Genomic DNA, 21,134 nt, shown 5'->3' with positions numbered 1-21,134 from the left:
TTATTTAATGGTGTAAAGCCATTTCGATGTAAAAAAGAAATTCCTTTCACTCCTGTCATGCATTGAGAACGATGTGGATGCCATTATTGTATAAATATATATGTATATATACGGTATATAACAAAAAAAAAATAGAACATTTTTATTTTATTTTATACTTATAATAAATACTATATTTCAGTAATTTATTTCACAATGCAACATGGGACCTGTAGTATCTGTTTGTTTATTACAAACCCTGGCTGGTTTGGATAATGAACAGTTTAGAATGGCTCATTTATTTATTTATCTATCTCTATGCTATGGGGAAAATTATTGACAGCAGCATTACTGAGAGCAAAGCTGTCACAAGTCGATGTGATCATTTGCATTTGCCCATTCTACAACATGCATGTTTTGGCATTAATTAAAAACAAGAAGTGACATCAGAGGCGATTATAAATGGCAAATTGTGATTAAGGAATTGCATACTGATGGATAAATAATGCAAATTAAGCAGGAGGAAAATAACAACACATGTTACGAACTGGCTTTAGTACACTGAGATTCATAAAAGAGAAAAACAGCAGAACAAAAAAGGAATAAAGGGATTTAGGAGTGACTGGCAGAGGCAGAAATGAAAGATGGCTTTCACACAAGACAAGATGATTGACTGGCAGTTTTACACACTGCTGCACACTAACCCAGATGCACTCTTAAAAACCTTCTCTTCACTCAACCTGTCATTCTCTCACTCCTCTTCTTTCTCTTGCAGACGTTAATCCACCTTGTGCCATCATGACTGATACTAACCAGCCAATTAGAAGAGGCCTCTAGGTGCGGCTTTATGTTGCATGCATCAGTGCATTGTGAAAGGTGAGCACAGAGTACAAATGTTTCCCATTGACCCTGTGGTTTTGGGGTCATTTTAGTTGCCATAGGCTTAGTCTTAAATATTAACTCTCTAGTTTCCTCATCTTTATTGTGATTATATGTGCTTTGTGCTTGCACTGCGTTCAAATTCAGATCCAGTCCAATAAAGGCATACAAATGTATAATGGTGGTTATTTATTTATTTTATTATTATTTTTTCACTCTGAGCTGGAGAACTACGATAAATAAAAAATTAAAAAAACAGTACACTCTCAGAAACAATTAGTACCTTTTGTTTCCGAGACTGTACTGTATTTTTGTACCATTTAGGTAATTTGGGTACTAATATGTACTTTTAAGGTACTAATTGTTACATGTATGACCTGTGTTCCCTATTTTGTTGTGTTTTGGTTTTGCCATGTGACCTAGTTTTCCTGAGTTGTCTTATCCGTCATTATATTCACCTGTGTCTTGTTAATTAAGTCATTAGTTCCTTGTTTGCTTTGTGTACTTAAGCCTTCAGTTATCCCTCAGTATTTGTCAGTTCTAGTTTGTGATTGTGTGTTTGGTAGCATTTGTTCCTGTTCTCCAGTGAGTTTGATATTGAACAAGTGTTCCTGCCATAGGCTTAGTCTTAAATATTAACTCTCTAGTTTCCTCATCTTTATTGTGATTATATGTGCTTTGTGCTTGCACTGCATTCAAATTCAGATCCAGTCCAATAAAGGCATAAAAATGTATAATGGTGGTTATTTATTTATTTTATTTTTTTCACTCTGAGCTGGAGAACTACGATAAATTAAAAAAAAAAAAACAGTACACTCTCAGAAACAATTAGTACCTTTTGTTTCTGAGACTGTGCTGTATTTTTGTACCTTTTAGGTAATTTGGGTACTAATATGTACTTTTAAGGTACTAATTGTTACATGTATGACCTGTGTTCCCTCTTTTGTTGTGTTTTGGTTTTGCCATGTGACCTAGTTTTCCTGAGTTGTCTTATCCGTCATTATATTCACCTGTGTCTTGTTAATTAAGTCATTAGTTCCTTGTTTGCTTTGTGTACTTAAGCCTTCAGTTATCCCTCAGTATTTGTCAGTTCTATTTTGTGATTGTGTGTTTGGTAGCATTTGTTCCTGTTCTCCAGTGAGTTTGATATTGAACAAGTGTTCCTGAACTATTCTTCTTTGTCATGCGAGTTATTATACTACCATACCATAACAGAAGAACTAACCACAAACAGTAATATTATTAGCAGCGTTTTTCCCTCTTTTGCTTCTTTTTAATCTCTTGTTTCTTTCCATAGACCTTCCCGGAGTCCAACTTCTCTGCTTGGAGCAGGGAGACGGTCTGCTGGAAGACCACACACAGGAGTTCATCCATCTGGCATGCCTTACACACTACCCTGATCGCTCGCTCAGTGTTTTTTAACCATACCAGCCTGAGCAGGCGATTGAAGGCATGCCTTCCAGTGGACGGTCCTAAAGAGGATCCCGCTGCTTTCGTGGAATGGGTGCTGGTGAACAACAACTCTCCTTTCACCATCAGCCCCACAGAGGATGACTTTGCCACCAGCCACACTCCATCACCGCCAGAGACCAGCCATTCACCACCGGCGAACAACTCGATGGGGTTGTTGCTTGTGCCCACCACAGACTGTGAAGACCGGCCTGCTGTGATTGACGAGCCCAAACCGAGGAATAAGTTGGAGGGAGTCATCACCCCGGAGCCCGCTTCACATCATCCGTCTGACCAGGTGCGCGAGCCGGCAACACCGCAGGTCACGAGGGAGTGTTAGTGGAGATCGACGGATTAGAGAAAATCCCCCCACACTCCCACCACTGTGAGTGAGTTGAGCCTGGCCTCTGGAGCTTATTATGAGGAACTTCAGGACATTTTTGAGGAGGAGCTTATAGACTGACTTGGAGAGATTTTTTTTCCCATTTCCCCTGAATCTCCTGTGTCTCTGCTGGTTCTGTCCAACCTCAGCATCTCCTACATCCCTGCTGGTTCTGCTCAGCTCCTGTTCTCCTGTGTTCCCTCTCAGCCTCCCTCTCCCACCTCCTCAATCAGCCAGTTCTTCAGCCCCACCTACGCTGCTGTCCTTCAGCCCCTCTGCATCTCCTACGTGCTGTAAGGATCTGCCATGTGTCTTCAGGCCACCAGCTCTGTCCAGCACAGAGGTTCCCCTGTCTCCACCTCCAGCGTCTGTGCTCATTGTTCCTCCTCGGGCTGTGAGTGAGTTGAGCCTGGCCTCTGGAGCTTATTATGAGGAACTTCAGGACATTTTTGAGGAGGAGCTTATAGACTGACTTGGAGAGATTTTTTTTTTTCCCATTTCCCCTGAATCTCCTGTGTCTCTGCTGGTTCTGCTCAGCTCCTGTTCTCCTGTGTTCCCTCTCAGCCTCCCTCTCCCACCTCCTCAATCAGCCAGTTCTTCAGCCCCACCTACGCTGCTGTCCTTCAGCCCCTCTGCATCTCCTACGTGCTGTAAGGATCTGCCATGTGTCTTCAGGCCACCAGCTCTGTCCAGCACAGAGGTTCCCCTGTCTCCACCTCCAGCGTCTGTGCTCATTGTTCCTCCTCGGCCTGTCGACACTTCGGATCCGTCTTGGCTCCTCCCTCCCTCGGCTCCACCGGAAACCATCGGCTATACGTTTTCTCCAGGCTCCTTCATCCCTCCTGCTCCGCCTTGATCAGATGTTGACCTACCTGTGCCTTCGGCTTCGTCTGGATTTTAATGAGTAACCAGCAATGTTTTAATCTGAAAATTGGATTCTTTTTACAATCCATTTCATATTACTAATATTCTAATCAATATGTTATATAATAGAACGTATTACATAAGCTTAGTTCAAATTTCTGAGTTGATTGGCATCACAGATTTTATTTAATCTTTAATAGCCAAAATGATAGTCATGATAATTATAGCTGCATGTAATCGTCATCATCACGAGCCTCAACAAAATATTTATCGTCCTTGAACAATCCAGTTAAGCACGGCTCATGAAAATTACAGAAACATCTCTTTATGAAATATTGTGTAAACTTTTTTAAGCATAACCTATGCTCCAAACACTTAATAACTTTAATTAAGCAACTGAAAACATGATCTATGTTAAATATTAACAAATCAGTAAACCAAAACATATAAGACCAAGGTTAGTTGTCAAAGTGGAGTTGTCGTAACTTAGCTATAAGATTTCCAGTCAAAACGTTTTTAAAGGACAAGCTGTCCTGTCAAGACAAGTCTATATTCCAAAATTAGCAGTTGGGAAAAGTTTGACCCATTTTATTTGGCAAGTTATCCCTTTTTGTGTTTTAAATTGTACGTTTTTACAGTTTTATTTATTTCTTACAGCAAAATGTCAATGTGTGTTTAGTGAATTATGTTTTGTTTGTTTGTTGGCGGGGAAATAAGGATGGAAATGTTCCATAGTTTTTTTTTTGTAGCTAAGATTACAATATACAGTATGTAGCCTATACTCTTAAAAAAATAAAGGTGCTTCACGATGCCATAGAAGAACCTTTTTGTCTAAATGGTTCCATAAAGAACCTTTAACATCTGAAGAACCTTTCTGTTTCACAAAAGCTTCTTTGTGGTGAAAGAAGGTTCTTCAGATTACAAAAAGGTAAGAAAGAGATGGTTCTTTAAAGAACCTTTGACAGAATGGTTCGTTGTAGAACCAAAAATGGTTCTTCTATGGCATCGCTTGAAGCACCTTTATTTTTAAGAGTGTACCTATAGAACCTGAACTATATAAATAAATCTACCCTTTGCAATACATATTCACAGTAAAAGTGCGAACGCTAGCCCAGGTCTTCCCTATAATTCAAAGTTAAATTACATATCTATTTGAATCTATAATAACGATCTCTTTAGCATTATTAAAGTAATAATGTTTTTATGTTATTAATAAATCATATTACAGAGTGTTACCCATAACCTCTCCCTCATTTCCATGTACATTTGCAGAATAAAGGTAGCCCACGCGCAGAGCTCGATTGCCCGCTGCAGGCAGAGCGCGGGAAGACAGGGCGCGGGAAGCGCGCGGAGATTCACACGGGAGGACGACACGGAAGAATTTGCCTCAGCTGTCTTCACTGCAGATAAAACCAAACTCAATTTATACAGAAGAAAAACAAACAGATGTATTGGATAGTTTCCTTTGTAATTTTGCTGCGTTAAGCCAAGGAACGCCGGACTCGCAGGAAAGAAAGATGACAAACTGTTTAAAACGGGAATGTGGCACTCAAAGCCTCAGAAGAGTTCATCGATGAAGCTCAGAGTTAAATAACCTGTGACATTTACCTCTGAACATAAATCGGAGATGAGATCGCCCTATAACATACATCGCCGATGAAGAATTAGAGAGAGAGAGAGAGAACACGGATGCAGGCGCTCCCGGTGCGGCAGTCTGCGCGCTCAACAGCTCGTGCCTCCTCCATCCCAACCCTCTCCGCCAACGCCGTCTCTCCAATCTCTGCCCTCTCCATCCCTGCTGCTTTTCTTAAAGCTCATTTCCGTGACGATCCGAAGCTTTTCTCCGGCACGATGAGAGACGCGAGCAGCGCAGCAGTGGGACAACCCGAACCGAACCGCTCGAAGCGGAACTGAGCTCCAGAACTGAAAGAACCGGCGTCATAAACAAACCTTTATTAAAAAAGAAGAATAATAAGAAGAAGATTTCATTCAAATCACGTCTTCATCTTCTCTCTTCTTGGACTTAGAGAGAGTGAGAGACCGAAAGAGAGGGAGAGAGATCGGGGAAAGCACAGGCAATCTTTAAACTCGTTTTATTTCGGTGAAAAAAATGTGAATTTTGAGCGTTTCAGATGTTTAGAGACTTTTTGGAGATGGGAGAATGACCTGGGTGATCCACAGAGTAATCTCTGTATTTAATCAAACGATGCATTGATTTGTTTCTGATGTTACTGCGCAGACTGCTATACCAATCACCCAGTTTTAATGGCATTTTAGCAAGCGTATTTTAGTAAAAAATATCTCAAATGTAAGTTTAATATTAAGTTTAACGTTGAGATTTTTTTTTTATGTGTGCGTAAAATACGGAGATTTTCTAATGCGTTTCATTCCAATGCATGGTTTTTATTGTATTTTTTTTTTCTTTGTAGCCAACCATCGGAGGCAGTCTGGGACCACCCGTCTCCAAACCCTGGAGATGTAAAGTTGGACACCACTAAAACCGAGTAGGTATCCGATACTTTATCGCTTGGGAATGGAAGGACATTGGAATTGATTGCTAAAGCCAGGACACCAGAGAAGGGTGGGAGGAAAATACAAAGTGTGCTCTTCATGGAAAATTGCAGTCTCTTCTGGATGGAAAACAAGGATCTTTCGAGGGCTTTTGGTCCTTTTTTTCCTTTCGAAATCCAAGAGATCCGCAGAGTGTGGCACACTCAGCAGCATTTGGCTCTGAGTTTCTCCACTGATCTGCTGATAACATCTGCGCTAATTAAGTGCATTCAGACTGTGGAAAGCAAATATGCATTAAAGGTCTAATTGGCGTTTTGGCGACAGTCTTAGGATGCACCTGTCATTGTTTTTTTGAAATGTTAAGTGGATGCAGCTGTTGATTCGATTTAAGTATGCATTTATTTTCATTGCATGTTTTATTGATCTAATGTTTTTGAGCTTTGCATGAACATGGCAAGGGATATTTATAAATAATTGACAAAAGTATAATATTTTTCCAAATGTCTCTTCTTTTACACTGTGTTTGTATGTGTTTGACAGATGTAGTGAGATACAAAATAGACGGTTTCTAATGGTGATATGCATTAAACAGTTTAGATGTGCTTTGTTTCTTTCGGTGGTTAAAAACATTAGTGGTGATTATGCCCTTGAATGTGTTTTTGGGTGTAGTGCAAGCTATCATCGAATGAAAGATGTCAAACCCATGACAATGCATGATCTCTATTGTAAACATGTCATGACGTGGAAGGAGGAGGTGTTTGTTGTGTAGTTTATTGTGCGAAACGCTCAAAGCATTGCAACTGTCACTCGCTGTCTGAGCCTTCTCATCTGACGCTCTTTTTTTTGTGTTTTGTTGCAGTGCTGTGAAGTGGCTCTCAGCCTCAACTTCATCAGGACTCGGCGGAAGGATGCTGTGGTTTACCCTGCTAAGCACAATAGCTTTAGGATGGACTACGCCGATCCCTCTGTTGGATGAGTCAGAAGAAATAGATGAGCCTTGCTTTGACCCTTGCTACTGTGAAGTCAAGGAGGGTATTTTCAATGTCCACTGCGACAGCAAAGGATTTACAAATGTCAGCCAGATCTCCCAGACGTGGACGAGACCCTTTAAACTCAATTTGCAGAGGAACTCCATGCGCAAACTGTATTTTAACAGCTTTTTGCACCTCAACAATGCTGTGTCGCTCAATCTGGGGAATAATGCACTACAGGACATACATGTGGGCGCGTTCAATGGCCTGAGCATCTTGAAAAAGCTATTTCTGCATGAAAACAAACTGGAGGTGTTCAGGAATGACACTTTTATGGGGCTGGAGAGCCTCGAGTATCTTCAGGCGGATTACAACGTCATCAAGAGAATAGAGAGCGGGGCGTTTCGGAACCTGCACAAACTCAGAGTACTTATTTTGAACGACAATTTGATACCCGTGCTACCCAGTTTATTATTCAGGTCCGTATCTCTCACGCACCTTGACTTACGTGGCAACCGCTTAAGAATTCTACCCTATAAAGGGACGCTGGAATACATCGGTCGCAGCTTGATGGAGATTCAGCTAGAGGAAAATCCATGGAACTGTGTCTGTGACATTGTGCAGCTCAAAACCTGGCTGGAGCGCATTCCCTACACAGCACTGGTGGGCGACATTACTTGTGAATACCCTTTTCATTTACACGGTAAGGACCTTCGTGAGATCAAGAGAAGTGAACTTTGTCCCTTACTTTCTGAAGTAGAGCTGGAGGCCAAACATGGCATTCCCAGATTACCGTTTAATAATGAAAATGTCTGGCCCACCAAACCTTCGTCTATGTTGTCATCTTTTCATAACACAGCCTCCTCAGTAGAGTACAGAGAGAGACACGTAAAGCCGACTAAACGGCCCAGACCCACAAAAACACCACCCACTCCTCGTAGCATTTACCCAGGACTGAATCAGCCTCCAATCGCTGCCTACCAGACCAGACCCCCTATACCAATCATTTGCCCCACAGGGTGCATGTGCAATTTACACATTACTGACTTGGGCCTCACTGTCAATTGTAAAGAGAAAGGTTTCCACAACATTTCTGAGCTGCTGCCACGACCACTCAATGCCAAGAAACTCTATCTAAGTGGGAATTTGATTCAGAAAATTTACAGGTCGGATTTTTGGAACTTCTCTAGCTTGGATTTATTGCACTTGGGTAATAATCGGATATCATATGTTCAAGAAGGCGCCTTTATGAACCTACCTAATTTAAAAAGTTTATACTTGAATGGCAACGACATTGAAAGGCTCACTCCAGGCATGTTTCGGGGTCTGCAGGCACTTAGTTACCTGTATTTCGAGTACAATGTCATTCGAGAGATCCAACCGGCCGCCTTCAGCCTCATGCCAAACCTGCAGTTGGTTTTTCTTAATGACAACCTGCTGCGCACCCTGCCCATGGATGCATTTGCTGGCACCTCTCTGGCTAGGCTCAACCTGCGCAACAACTACTTTCTGTACCTTCCTGTGAGCGGAGTACTGGAGCATCTCCACTCCATTGTTCAAATCGACCTTCACCAGAATCCTTGGGACTGCTCTTGCGACATAATCCCACTCAAGCAGTGGATTGAGAAGCTCAGCTCCGTCATTGTTGTGGGGGAAGTGACATGCAAGACCCCGGACTTCGCTCTTGGCAAGGATCTGCGCACCCTGGAGGCTGAGGTCATATGCCCTGAGTTGAAATTCACCGCTTCTTCTCCAGTCCTGCCCAATGAAATGACGGCCACCAGCAGCTCTGAGTTAGGACAAGCGCCAATGGCGGGAGCTGTTCCACTCTCTGTGCTGATTCTCAGCCTACTGATTCTCTTCATCTCCTCTGTGTTTGTGGCTGCTGGTCTCTTCGCATTCGTCCTACGGAGGCGAAAAAAACTTCCCTTCAGGAAGCGTCAGGAGGTGGACCTTACGGGCATTCAAATGCAGTGCAAGATCTTTGAAGAAAGACAAACCGCCTCGCCTGAGAAGGCACCCGGTCACGTCTACGAATACATCCCCCATCCCGTTACTCAAATGTGTAACAATCCAATTTACAAACCACGAGAAGGAGAGATCGAGGGCGAGCAGTTTACAGAAACCAAGGAAAATAACAGTAATTATCGAACTCTTCTGGAGAAAGAGAAGGAATGGACGATGGCTGTGTCCAATTCCCAGCTCAACACCATTGTCGCCATCAATCAGTCAGGTGACATGGCAGGCTTTCACGAGAACGGAGTGCTTTGCCCTACTGTGATTGACAGCCAGAGACCGACCCCTACGGTGGGTTTTGTAGACTGCCTGTACGGCACCGTTCCCAAATTAAAGGACATGCACGTTGCACATGCACATCCACCCGGAATGCAATACCCTGATTTACAGCAAGACGCCAGATTAAAAGAAACATTACTTTTCACTGCAGGGAAAGGATTCCCTGAGCAAACCCAAAGTGAATACCTCGAATTAAGGGCAAAACTCCAAACCAAGCCGGATTACCTCGAAGTCTTGGAGAAATCATATAGATTCTAATTGAATTGAAAAAAAAAGAGTACTTACACAAACTCACCCCCCCTCCACGCCCAAAAAGAATATGTATCAAAAAAGAAGCATGGCAAAATTATATGTTTCACACACGTACACATACACACTCTCACACACATTTCCCCCAAGTCGCTTTTGGAGGAAAGGCCATACTCAGATTTTTCAATGAAGTGCCTTTTTTTCAGAGTAGCCAGCAATGTTACCACCCATTATTTTTGTACGGAACAGATTTGTTGTTCAACCTCTGGAGCGCCTGGCACAGTTTGTAGAATATTTGCAGATTGCTGCATGCATTCGACTGCAGGAGGAGGTTATCGATCAAAAACTTCACCCGCTATAGAGATACAGTGATGTATTACCCGTTGAGTGGTCTATTTAATTTTCTATACAGCAAAAGACAGAGTTCTATCTCAAGGACGCACCCGATGATCAATATTTGTGAATATCTAATGACACTTCAAGATTTTATGGAGTTCAGCGCACTTTCTTAAGAAAAATGCTTCTGGATACTATCACTAACAGCTTTTTAGGAAGCACTTTTAATGTTTTCTCTCTCTCACAAAGATTTGACAAAGATAAAAATGTGCATATATTTATTCTGTAATTTCAGTGAAAGATTTAATTGTAAAGGTAATGTTAAATCAATGTATAGTGATTATGCGTCTGGTATAGCCTTCTTAATAAAAATACAAAGTCTTAAATCAAATAAAAAGGGTACCAATGCATACTGTTTGTGAGAAATAGACTTGACGTATTGGTATGGCGCTTCAAATGACAAATTATAAAATGCACATTAACCTATCAAGGTCTCATTGCTGCTAGGAGAGACAGGTTGAGACAGACTGATGTTCCTGCCTGTGTGCATGTGTCATCGATGGGTTTGGACTAGAAAAGGAGACCTTGGATTTGATTTGAGTCTTTCTGTAAGGTGTGTTGTTATACCTTGTCCACTGCTTACTAAATTACACAGCATTTGAGATTAATATTTAATACAATGTCACTTTTACATGTGTCCACAAGAGGGAGAAAGAGAGACACACTCACATCATGTCTGTGGATGGACAAAATTGGTGTTTGATTATTTGAAGGAAAACACCACTTATTTTTTTTCAGGTATGATATACAACTTCGTGCAACATATGGCATTTGAACATAAATTCTGCTTGTATGTGTGTTGGGGGTCATTTTAATGTTGATGCTTTACTCAAGTGACATAATTGCATACTAGAAAGTGATCTGTACAACAAAAAACTGATGTTCTACTCCCCTTGGAGAACAATGTGGCTATTTTTTTAACCAAATAGTTTATGTCTGTTTGCCTATGCCAGTTCTATCCATAACCATTTACTACAAGCATTGAAATACAATTAATCTATTATTAAGTATAATAGTGATTTGTCCAACAAAAACTGATTTTCTACTCCCCTTTGAGAACAACGTGGCTATTTTTTTAACCAAATATTTAATGTATGTTTGCCTATGCCAGTTCTATCCATAACCATTTACTGCAAACATTGAAATGCAGTTCATCTATTATAAAGTATAATTATTTCTCCTGAGGTTGTCAAGGATGCAGAAAAGTCTTTCTTTATTTGTTTTTTATCATTCAGTTGACTAGTGTAGCTTCTGTTTCCTCTGTTCAAAATTTCAGAATTTTATTTATATTTTGTCCCTACATTCATCATTTACCCAGCCTGTTTTGTCAATATTTCAATAAATTTTGCTTGGTCCATATTTAACAGCACTCCCTTTTGTGCAAATCTGCTTCACATCAATAATGTCTCCAAACATAGAGCCTTTGTCAAAAAAATATTCTTAAAGGATTACTGCGGATACAGATTCTTCTGTAGAATGAGAGGTGTAACTGTTGTAAGTGAAGGTGTCATTCATAGATTGTGTGGTGATCGCTAATCTGGATTCTTCAATGTGATGAAGAACCACTCAGGGGACAGTAATGGTCATAGGGACAATGCCACCTTGCTGTGAATTACATCTAGGTTGTCCTCGTCTCTGTATTTCAATGTAATGATCTTACTTTATTTTTTGCTTTCATTTTTGAAAAAAACATGTTTTATGATTGTAGTTACATATCCTACCCAGATCAAATTTGCTGTTTGCTACTATTTTGCTGAAAAGGTTAGTGATATAGAATTTTTTCATGCCATGTTATTGACCTTCATTCCATGTAACTGATCCACTACTTGCATATATGTTTATTTGTAGTTTTTCCCACATCTTGCCGTTTAATGCATTCCCCTGAGGTTAATCTTGGCTTGTTAAATCTGTGCTTGGTAAATGATCAGTTGGTTGGGGTTTATGTAATCTATACTTGACTTATGTCAACAAACTGTAGCTCATTTGTAGTATCGAGTGATTTCCTACATCAATAGTTAAGTTTTGTTTGTGGCTTGGTCCTGGCGAACCATCGACATGGCCGCCTTCTCTGCCATCTTTAGCTTGCTTGTTTGTTGCTGTGGGGGTTTGTTGCAATGCATTTTGGGAGATGGATCACTGAATCTGCACTTCACTTAGTTTCTTCCTCCTCTTGATGGCTTGTTCTTGGGCTTTTCAAAGGGCTTAATTAGCTAAAAATGATCAAAATCCAAGGAGGTGGATTGAGGGGGAAAATTTAAAAGGAAACGGGGGAGGAAGAAAGAGTTGAATTTAAACAGGCCAAGCATGCAGTTCAGCATGTAGAATCAGATAGTGTCAGATCTTCTGGAATGTACCAACAATTGAAACTGGATTTTGGAGTTGTTGGAGTGCAATTGATTGAAGACTGTATGAAATATGCACGCACGCTTGGGTTAGTATGACTTATCATATTTCTACAGTGACTCTAGAAAGTTTCTGAATGCATTAAAAATGTCTGACTGCCATTGCATTAGATACAAAATATTAAAGCAGGTTGCATCTAAGATCAAATCAAATGGTGTTTTCTTCGTTGTTTTCACTTTTCTTCATCATTTTTGCTCAATGTCTTTTAATAAGCTGGTGTTTTGATGATTTTTAGTGGATATATGCAGTGTAGTCACATGAACGACTAAGAACTTGTTTCATTAATGACAAACACAACGTTTTTGTTTAAATGGGGCTTAAGTGTCCTTTCTAGAGTCTGTATGTCTATGTGCATTCCTGTGTGAGTTACGTGGATGCTTTGCATTACTCTGCCGTGTATTTGCTAGCTTTTTGAAAGATGTTGTCAGAATAATGAAGATGGCTTCAGAGCCCGAGGGAATAGAGAGTGTCTAATGATTCATGGCGGTGCTGAAGGTTGCTGAAGGTGCTGCAATCACTTTTCATGTGAATGGAATAGAAATTAACTCTTTAGAATTTTACTGTTTTAAAGTTTGATTTTAAATTAGAATGTGGAACTGCTCAAATTATTCATTTGAAGTCTTTCATTTTCCATTACCAAACAGCATTTATTTCCTCTGAATTATGAACAGAGCTGAAATGTTTCAAATCCCATTACACAGTATTAATAATGCAAATTACTTCAGTTTAAGTTAATTGCAGGAATCAGATTTTGTGTCATTTCCTGTATATGAAAACTGTCATATATATATATATATATATATATATATATATATATATATATATATGTGTGTGTGTAATTACCCATTGTTTCTGTGCAGAGGTGCAATAAGTCAGAGCTGATAGACATCAAACCTCCCCATGTGAGAAGCTGTTCACATGTCATGTCTATGCATGTGTGAGTTCAGTTTAAAAGAGGAAAGAGACAGTAGGAGGGAGACGGAGAATTGAATACCGTGCTTGTGAAAAATCTCTCCCTGAATTTCATTACAATTGCAAGTATTGTGTTAGACAGCATTGTGTTCGGGCTGATATTTAGGTGTGAGCAGACAGCAGTTTTCTCTTTCTTCTTTTGTCTCGTGGTTTTCTTTGCAGCTCGTTCATGTAGGACAAAGAATGAGAGCAGATAGATAAATGGAGAGAAGTGGGGGCGTTGTCTGCGTGTATTGTATCTGCAGTGGCGCTTTTTTTGGATTCTGCTGCTGTTACAGGGCAGATATTACTGATGTTTTGCCCTCATACATTTTTCCATGTTAAAATGAGTAGTTCACTCAAAAAAGAACATTTTCTGAAAATAATCATGCTCAGGCCATCCAATATGTAGATGAGTTTGTTTCTTCATGGGAACAGACTTGGAGAAATGTAGCATTACATCACTTGCTCACTAATGGATCCTCTGCAGTGAATGGGTGCCGTCAGAATGAGAGTTCAAACAGCTGATAAAAATATCACAAATCCATCAAGTTTTTTTTTTAATTTCATACCGTTGCTTCTCGCTAAAATATGAGTCCTCTATCCATAATATTGCTTTCTCCAATGAAAAAGTTGTCTTGGCCGAATCAGGAGAGAAATATGCACATATCAAGCACTGTTTACAAGTGAAAACAGTCCAAAAAAGTTCTAAAAAAATATGTCTGTGTATTTTGATATGAGAGGACAATAGGGGATGGACTTCTTTTACTGGAGGAAGTGTTATTGTGGATTTTGGGCTTGTATTTTGACTAGAAAGTGATGGTTTAAAGTTAATATGCCTTGATGGATTAGTTTTTTTACAAACATGCAGCTTTTGGCTAAACAAGATGTTAATTGCTGGATTGGAGTGGTGTGGATTAGTTGTGGATTATTGTGATGTTTTTATCAGCTGTTTGGACTCTCATTCTGACGGCACCCATTCACTGCAGATGATCCATTGGTGAGCAAGTAATGTAATGCTACACTTCTCCAAATCTCTTGGATATCCTGAGGGTGAGAAAATGTTCAGCAGATTTTCATTTTTGGGTGAACTATTCCTGTACTGCAACTTAAATGTATAGCTAGACAGACAGATGCTCATTTGTGAGAGACGAGATGGTGAATATTCCTGAAAATGTTCTGATCACATTACCAAGTGCTCTTATGCTATAATGCATCAGAGAGGTTCGTGTGAATGCTGGAAAGAGGATGCTGTGTACTCTATTGTAGCAGGCAGTTAACTTGCTTTGGCTCTCGAAGCTATTAGAATGCACCTCAGAACGGTACAGACACAGCTGAGTGTATCGATCCAAGCCAGCAGAGCCTGCCACCGCTCGATAGAAATATCTATGCAAGCACTTGATCGTGGCTCTGTGTGTGTGTGTGTGTGTGTGTGTGTGTGTGCGTTCTTTCCTGTGATGTAAGTGCTTATGGTGGTCGGGGGGCATTGGAAATACTTGCATCTGTGCATATGGAAACGTTGAGCTGGGGTGTGTGCGATTTATTCCACCATTTTATATTTAGGATGTATTCGTGAGTGGGTTAATGATTGCAGTTTTGCATAAGCAAGGTCACTTACATCATCTGTCACTGGGTGATGAAACCCACATCAATCAATGAGGCATGTACTGATTTTATACCAGCAAACCCTTTCATACCTGATTAATGCAAATCAGAGCATTGTTTGTTTACATTTGCGTGTGACAGCAGCAGGTCATCGACGCATTATTAATGACATTTTACTCCTCAATCTGGCACTGTTGACTTCATCTAGACTGTTAACATGCAGCCGATGCACAAAGACGAAGTGTTGTGTTCATGTGTGTTTTGTATGCACTTGTGTTTTTACATGTTTTGAGCACATACATTTGGTATTTTTTACAGAAACAACTTACAATGGCAGTTTATGTTGGTGGATGGACCTTTTTTTTTTTTTTTTTTTGTACAGAAGGGTGATTCCCATGAAAACATGCCTATATTTCAACCTAAAATCAAAAGAAACAGTAGCATAAGATTATTTTATTTCATAATATATTACTGTATTATGTAAACTTATATATATATATATATATATATATATATATATATATGTGTGTGTGTGTGTGTGTGTGTGTATAGTCATGGTATTATATATACATTATTATATATAACAAAAATAAAAACAGGCTTTTTTTTATTTTGGGGTGAAAAATGACAACAAAAACAGGATTTGTCAGATTAATCCCAAGGGGGACATGTGTGTGTGTGTGTGTGTGTGTTGCAGTTCAGTAAGTGACTGGATCATAAATCCTAAAATGGCTAATATTAAGGAGCTGCTAAGAAGAGCTGCTTAATTAAATATTTTTGGTTTAAATTATGATGATGTAATCAGTTCTGGTTCAGCCTAAGCCAGTCAGACCTTATTGATATTGCGTTCTGTGTTCGCTTGATTTAGTGCAACCAGTTCTGCTCTGAAAACCTGCAGGTTAATTAACAGAGAAACACTCATATTTTTCATATTTACTCTTATTATTGCCTTCATAAAAGCTCTTCCAGAGGAAAATGTTATTGCTCTTTCAAATCTCAGCAGACGTACTGGAGATGTCAGTTATGTTGTATTTCAAGGGGTATTTCTCAGAATATCAGAGGAGCAGGTGACTTGAGCGAAAATCTCCATTTGCTCTACATTTAATCTCACTGATGTATAGGACAGAAGAGATATTAAAGTAATATTCTAATTTCTGCTTGTTCTTTCCCACAGGTTGATCTGAAATTACTTAAAATGTGTAAATGGCTTCTCTTTTGTGAATAACAGGCTTCTCCAGCTGCCACTACTGTAACGTCACAACTGTTTTTTTTCTTTCAGATCAGATATGTTTGAGTTCCACTACACTGAGCCAACCCAGTGACCTCTCTTTTACACTGTAACCCAGCACTGAAGCAGACTATGTAAACAAGCAGCTGAATAGTTGTTTCATGTTTTCAAACTCTAAAACATTCTTGTCCATTTTCAGCATGAACTTCATCCATGTGAAGTGTGCAAACAACAGAATTCTGTAAATGGATGTTGTGCACTTACAGTCAAGAGTGTTTCCAGAGCTCTCTGGTTCTGAAGCACTTGCAGGAAAGATCTGTTATTGCACATTATCAGTCAGACTGAATGTGGCTCTTTATACTGAGAGCTTTAGATGTTCTTTCTCATAATGCGAAAACAATGAGCTCTAAACTAAAGTAAATGTTTCTGCTGCCGCTTTGGAGTTTAGGTCATAATTTTCAATACGAGAACACTTGAGTTTTATTTGTTTAAGTATATAAAATCAGGATGTGATGTTGACGTGTATTTAATGAATAATTCAATGTGATTTTTGAGCACATAAGTTTTACAGTGTCCCCGAAAACTTAAATTGTATGAATGTCATTGCAGTAGATAATAAAATATTTTTTTCTCCATAATTAATCATCTAATACAATGAAATTCATGCATTAAGACTGACCTGAGTGTCCAAACACTTTTTGGGACTGCTTTGTATTAGAACATGGTTTAGTTTAGTTTGAATTGCACAGTAATTGTATGTATTTATCCTATTCCTGTGGCAGAAATGTGCAAATGGTCTGAATGGCCGATTTCCTTTGACAGCGTCACAGATTTTTTTTTTCTTCGTTTTATTCACAGTATGGTGTTTTCACAGCACAGTGTGTGTAAATGGGAGCAGAGATCAGGCGTGAGACTGCAGCTGTCTGTCAGGTTGTGTCATGTGTGACTGAATTTGCCCCCCATACATTCGAATCAGGCCAGTGACTCATTTCTGCAATAACTCACAATGATGACCTTTCATAAATGGCAAAAATATATCTCGGTAGTAATGCTTTGATGGAGTGGTCACTGACAAGTAGAAGGTGCATTCTCCTCTCCTCACAAATAGTAATTGTGTGCATTTTTGGCACAGTGATATTATTTTAATGGAAATTAAGCACATTTTGCTTCCAAATTCTTTTGATTGTATTTCTATCTCCTTCTCATTACTTTAAAGTGGAATTTATTTATTTTTTTGTTTATAAACTTTTACAATTCCGCAGGAAATGTGCTTAAATATAAAAATGATGTTAAAATGCAGACAATTGTAATGCTCCTAAACGTATATAATCATATATAATTATTCAGAGTTTGCAAAGCCCTGCCCTACACAGAAAATGTGTTTTTTTTAATAAGGTTTTTCACTGAACTTAAGTTACTAGAGAGAACCTTTATTTTAAACAAATTTGCTAAATATAAACTTTCTCACAAAAGTTTACATCTCACTATTCTGACTTACATCTGACAAATTAAAAAAAAATATATTTTTTCCACAATTGCAAGTATATATCTCACGATTCAGATTTTTTTCTCAGTTGTGTGAGTATATGCATCAATTTTGCATTTATATCTTGAAATTCTAAGTTTATATCTTAAAAATGTCACAATTGTGTGAGATAAACTCAGAATTGCGAGAAAGAAATAAGAAATGTGAGATATTTCTCTTTTTTTTCTTTTCAGAATTGTGAGAAAAATTATTATAATTTTTTTTTTTTGTCCCATGGCAGAAACAAGCATCTATATACTGGCAGCCTGGCCTGTGTTGTTCATGGTTAAGTGAATGTCAGCGTTGGATTTTAAAGATATTTTTGTTTGGAATCTTGTGTTAGGTCTTTACTTGATGTCCAAAATGTGTCCTGAACCAAAACAAGTTGAGTAGCCCAGATCCAGCTCACTTCCTCTGGCTCTCTGGCTGTGTCTGTCTGAGGGCTGATGGGATCAATGTGTGGACAGTGAGTGCATCTGTCTGGGGTGATTCATGACTCCAGGCCTTCCCTTCTGACAGCCTCCCTCTGCCATTTCTCTCCATCTCCTTCTCTCTCTTTATCCTGACAGCAGGACTTTCTGAGCGTGCCTGGACACAGCGCACCAACATTTCCGATGCAGCCTGTGGTCGCGAGGGCACCCACCGATCCTGCCGTACTCGGCCTGCCTGATCAGCCTCTGTCTGCTCTAACCACTCCTGTGTGTGTGCGAGGTGTGTGTGTGTTTGTGTGTTTTACTCACCATCTGCTTTTCTCTTCCTCTGGTTTTCCTCACTTGCCTTTCATTTCAGGAGAAACCATATATGTATATTTTTTTCACAGCATTTTTCATGTGGGATCCCTTTGATATATGTGTTTATGCAATTCTGTGTCAGCACAAGTTTTGTTAGGTTTTTTTTTACTCTTAAGGACACAGACAGCTGAAATCTCTGCTGTGTGTGTGTGTGTGTGTGTGCGCGCGCATTTTTGTGACACATGAGGACACACATTTGTATAATGACATGGGTATGAGGTATTACAAGGAGGAGGTGACGTATGAGGACATTACCCCATGTCCCCATTTTTCAAAATGCTTATAAATCATACAGAGTGAGTTTCTTTTTTTGAGAAAGTAAAAATGCACAAAGTTTCCTGTAAGGGGTAGATTTAGGTGTAGGGTTGGTATAGGGCATTAGCACATACAGTTTGTACAGTGTAAAAACCATTACGCCTATGGAATGTCCCCACAATTCACAAAAACAAACCTGAGTGTGTGTGTGTGTGTTGTGTGTATGTCTCAGCACACCTCCATGTAGTGCCAGTTACTTTAAGACTGCATGGGAAGCATGTATTTATTTGACACGGACAATTAGCTATGTAAAAATAATGTATTTATACTTATTGCAAATATATTGCAAATATTCTATAATATATATTAGCTTTATTTTAACATATATTAATTATAATATGTATTATGTTCACCTTCCCGTAGCTCATGGCACTAGGAGTTATTTAATAAACAATATTTGTTTGTTTGTTTGCAATGCCAAGGTCATAGGTTCAATCAGGGAAAGCAAGAACTGAAAAAAGTGTCCCTTGAATGCAATGTAAGCTGCTTTGGTTAAAAACATCTGCAAATTAAAAAAAATGTCATAAATATCACAGCACTATTATTCTATTAATGCAATTTACTCTAATATGCATTAGTTTATGGGTAGGATTTTGTGGATGCACGGCTCATGAAGCATGGCTCTGACACATACCTGTACCACTGATTTTAATAGAGTCATGATTGATGTTCATAGCATTCATGTAGTTCAAACAGTAGAGCAAGGGGTAGATTTAGGTGTAGGGTTGGTATAGGGCATTAGCACATACAGTTTGTACAGTGTAAAAACCATTACGCCTATGGAATGTCCCCACAATTCACAAAAACAAACCTGAGTGTGTGTGTGTGTGTTGTGTATGTCTCAGCACACCTCCATGTAGTGCCAGTTACTTTAAGACTGCATGGGAAGCATGTATTTATTTGACACGGACAATTATCTATGTAAAAATAATGTATTTATACTTATTGCAAATATATTGCAAATATTCTATAATATATATTAGCTTTATTTTAACATATATTAATTATAATATGTATTATGTTCACCTTCCCGTAGCTCATGGCACTAGGAGTTATTTAATAAACAATATTTGTTTGTTTGTTTGCAATGCCAAGGTCATAGGTTCAATCAGGGAAAGCAAGAACTGAAAAAAGTGTCCCTTGAATGCAATGTAAGCTGCTTTGGTTAAAAACATCTGCAAATTAAAAAAAATGTCATAAATATCACAGCACTATTATTCTATTAATGCAATTTACTCTAATATGCATTAGTTTATGGGTAGGATTTTGTGGATGCACGGCTCATGAAGCATGGCTCTGACACATACCTGTACCACTGATTTTAATAGAGTCATGATTGATGTTCATAGCATTCATGTAGTTCAAACAGTAGAGCACAGAGCTCTGCCAAGGTCATGGATTCATTTATTAGGGAATGTATGAACTGTATAGTATACCATGAATGCAGTGTAAGTTGCTTTGGATAAAGGCATCTGCCTAATGCATCAATTAAAACTATGTAAATAAAAAAATAAATAGTAAACCTTAAGTCACAAACCTTAAACCTTAAGTAAAAGAAAAGGCTGTACAAGTCTCATTTTGGATAATGCTTCACGGGTGCTCTTTAAAAAATACTTAAAAAAAAAAGTGAAATTACTTAATGACTATTTCAAATAATAATTTATCAATCAAATAACTGTAATTTTCCAATATTTACACATGGCAGTAGGGATAGTTCACCCAAAAATGAAAATTGGATGTTTATCTGCTTACCCCCAGGGCATCCAAGATGTAGGTGACTTTGTTTCTTCAGTATAACACATATGATGATTTTTGAGTGAGGTGTCTTCTTCTTCTTCTTGCTTTACGGCGGATCGCAGACTTATAAGTGCATTACCGCCACCTATCTCTCAAATGGACCATTGACACTCTATCTACAATCACAATTATGAGTGATTTTATAATTTTTTATTGCTTAGAGTGTATGTATATATATATATATATATATAGAGAGAGAGAGAGAGAGAGAGAGAGAGAGAGAGAGAGTGAACACAATATAATTACTATACGCAAGTGTATTATTATTTAATTACTTAATGTTGTTCGTTATTTTATAGAGAGAGAGAGAGAGAGAGAGAGAGAGAGAGAGAGTGAACACAATATAATTACTATACGCAAGTGTATTATTATTTAATTACTTAATGTTGTTCGTTATTTTATATTTTTATATTTATATATTCAGACTCATTTCAAAATTAATTTTGCACACCACAGGAACTTATAAAATGACCTATATAAAGGGAAAAACCTACAGCACTTAAAGCACAGCACTTCAATTATATATATATATATATATATATAT

General features: G+C 38.7%; 1 protein-coding gene across 1 annotated transcript; it reads left to right on the top strand.

Annotated features, from left to right (window-relative positions):
- Nucleotides 1-5,986: 5,986 nt before the first annotated feature.
- Nucleotides 5,987-10,912, top strand: LOC107600237 (SLIT and NTRK-like protein 3). The gene is made up of 2 exons (XM_016292085.1): nucleotides 5,987-6,057; nucleotides 6,924-10,912. Exon 2 carries the CDS (start codon nucleotides 6,973-6,975, stop codon nucleotides 9,586-9,588), a length of 2,616 nt encoding a protein of 871 aa, XP_016147571.1. The 5' UTR covers nucleotides 5,987-6,057; nucleotides 6,924-6,972; the 3' UTR covers nucleotides 9,589-10,912.
- Nucleotides 10,913-21,134: the final 10,222 nt, after the last annotated feature.

Source organism: Sinocyclocheilus grahami, unplaced genomic scaffold (assembly GCF_001515645.1).
Source record: "Sinocyclocheilus grahami isolate Dianchi unplaced genomic scaffold, SAMN03320097.WGS_v1.1 scaffold14.1, whole genome shotgun sequence".
Taxonomy (NCBI): Eukaryota; Metazoa; Chordata; class Actinopteri; order Cypriniformes; family Cyprinidae; genus Sinocyclocheilus; species Sinocyclocheilus grahami.
This window is presented reverse-complemented; position numbering and strand designations above follow the sequence as displayed.

What these genes read in the sequence shown, in the direction of transcription:
- LOC107600237 (XM_016292085.1), top strand. Translation starts at nt 6,973, where the DNA reads ATGCTGTGGTTTACCCTGCTAAGCACAATAGCTTTAGGATGGACTACG.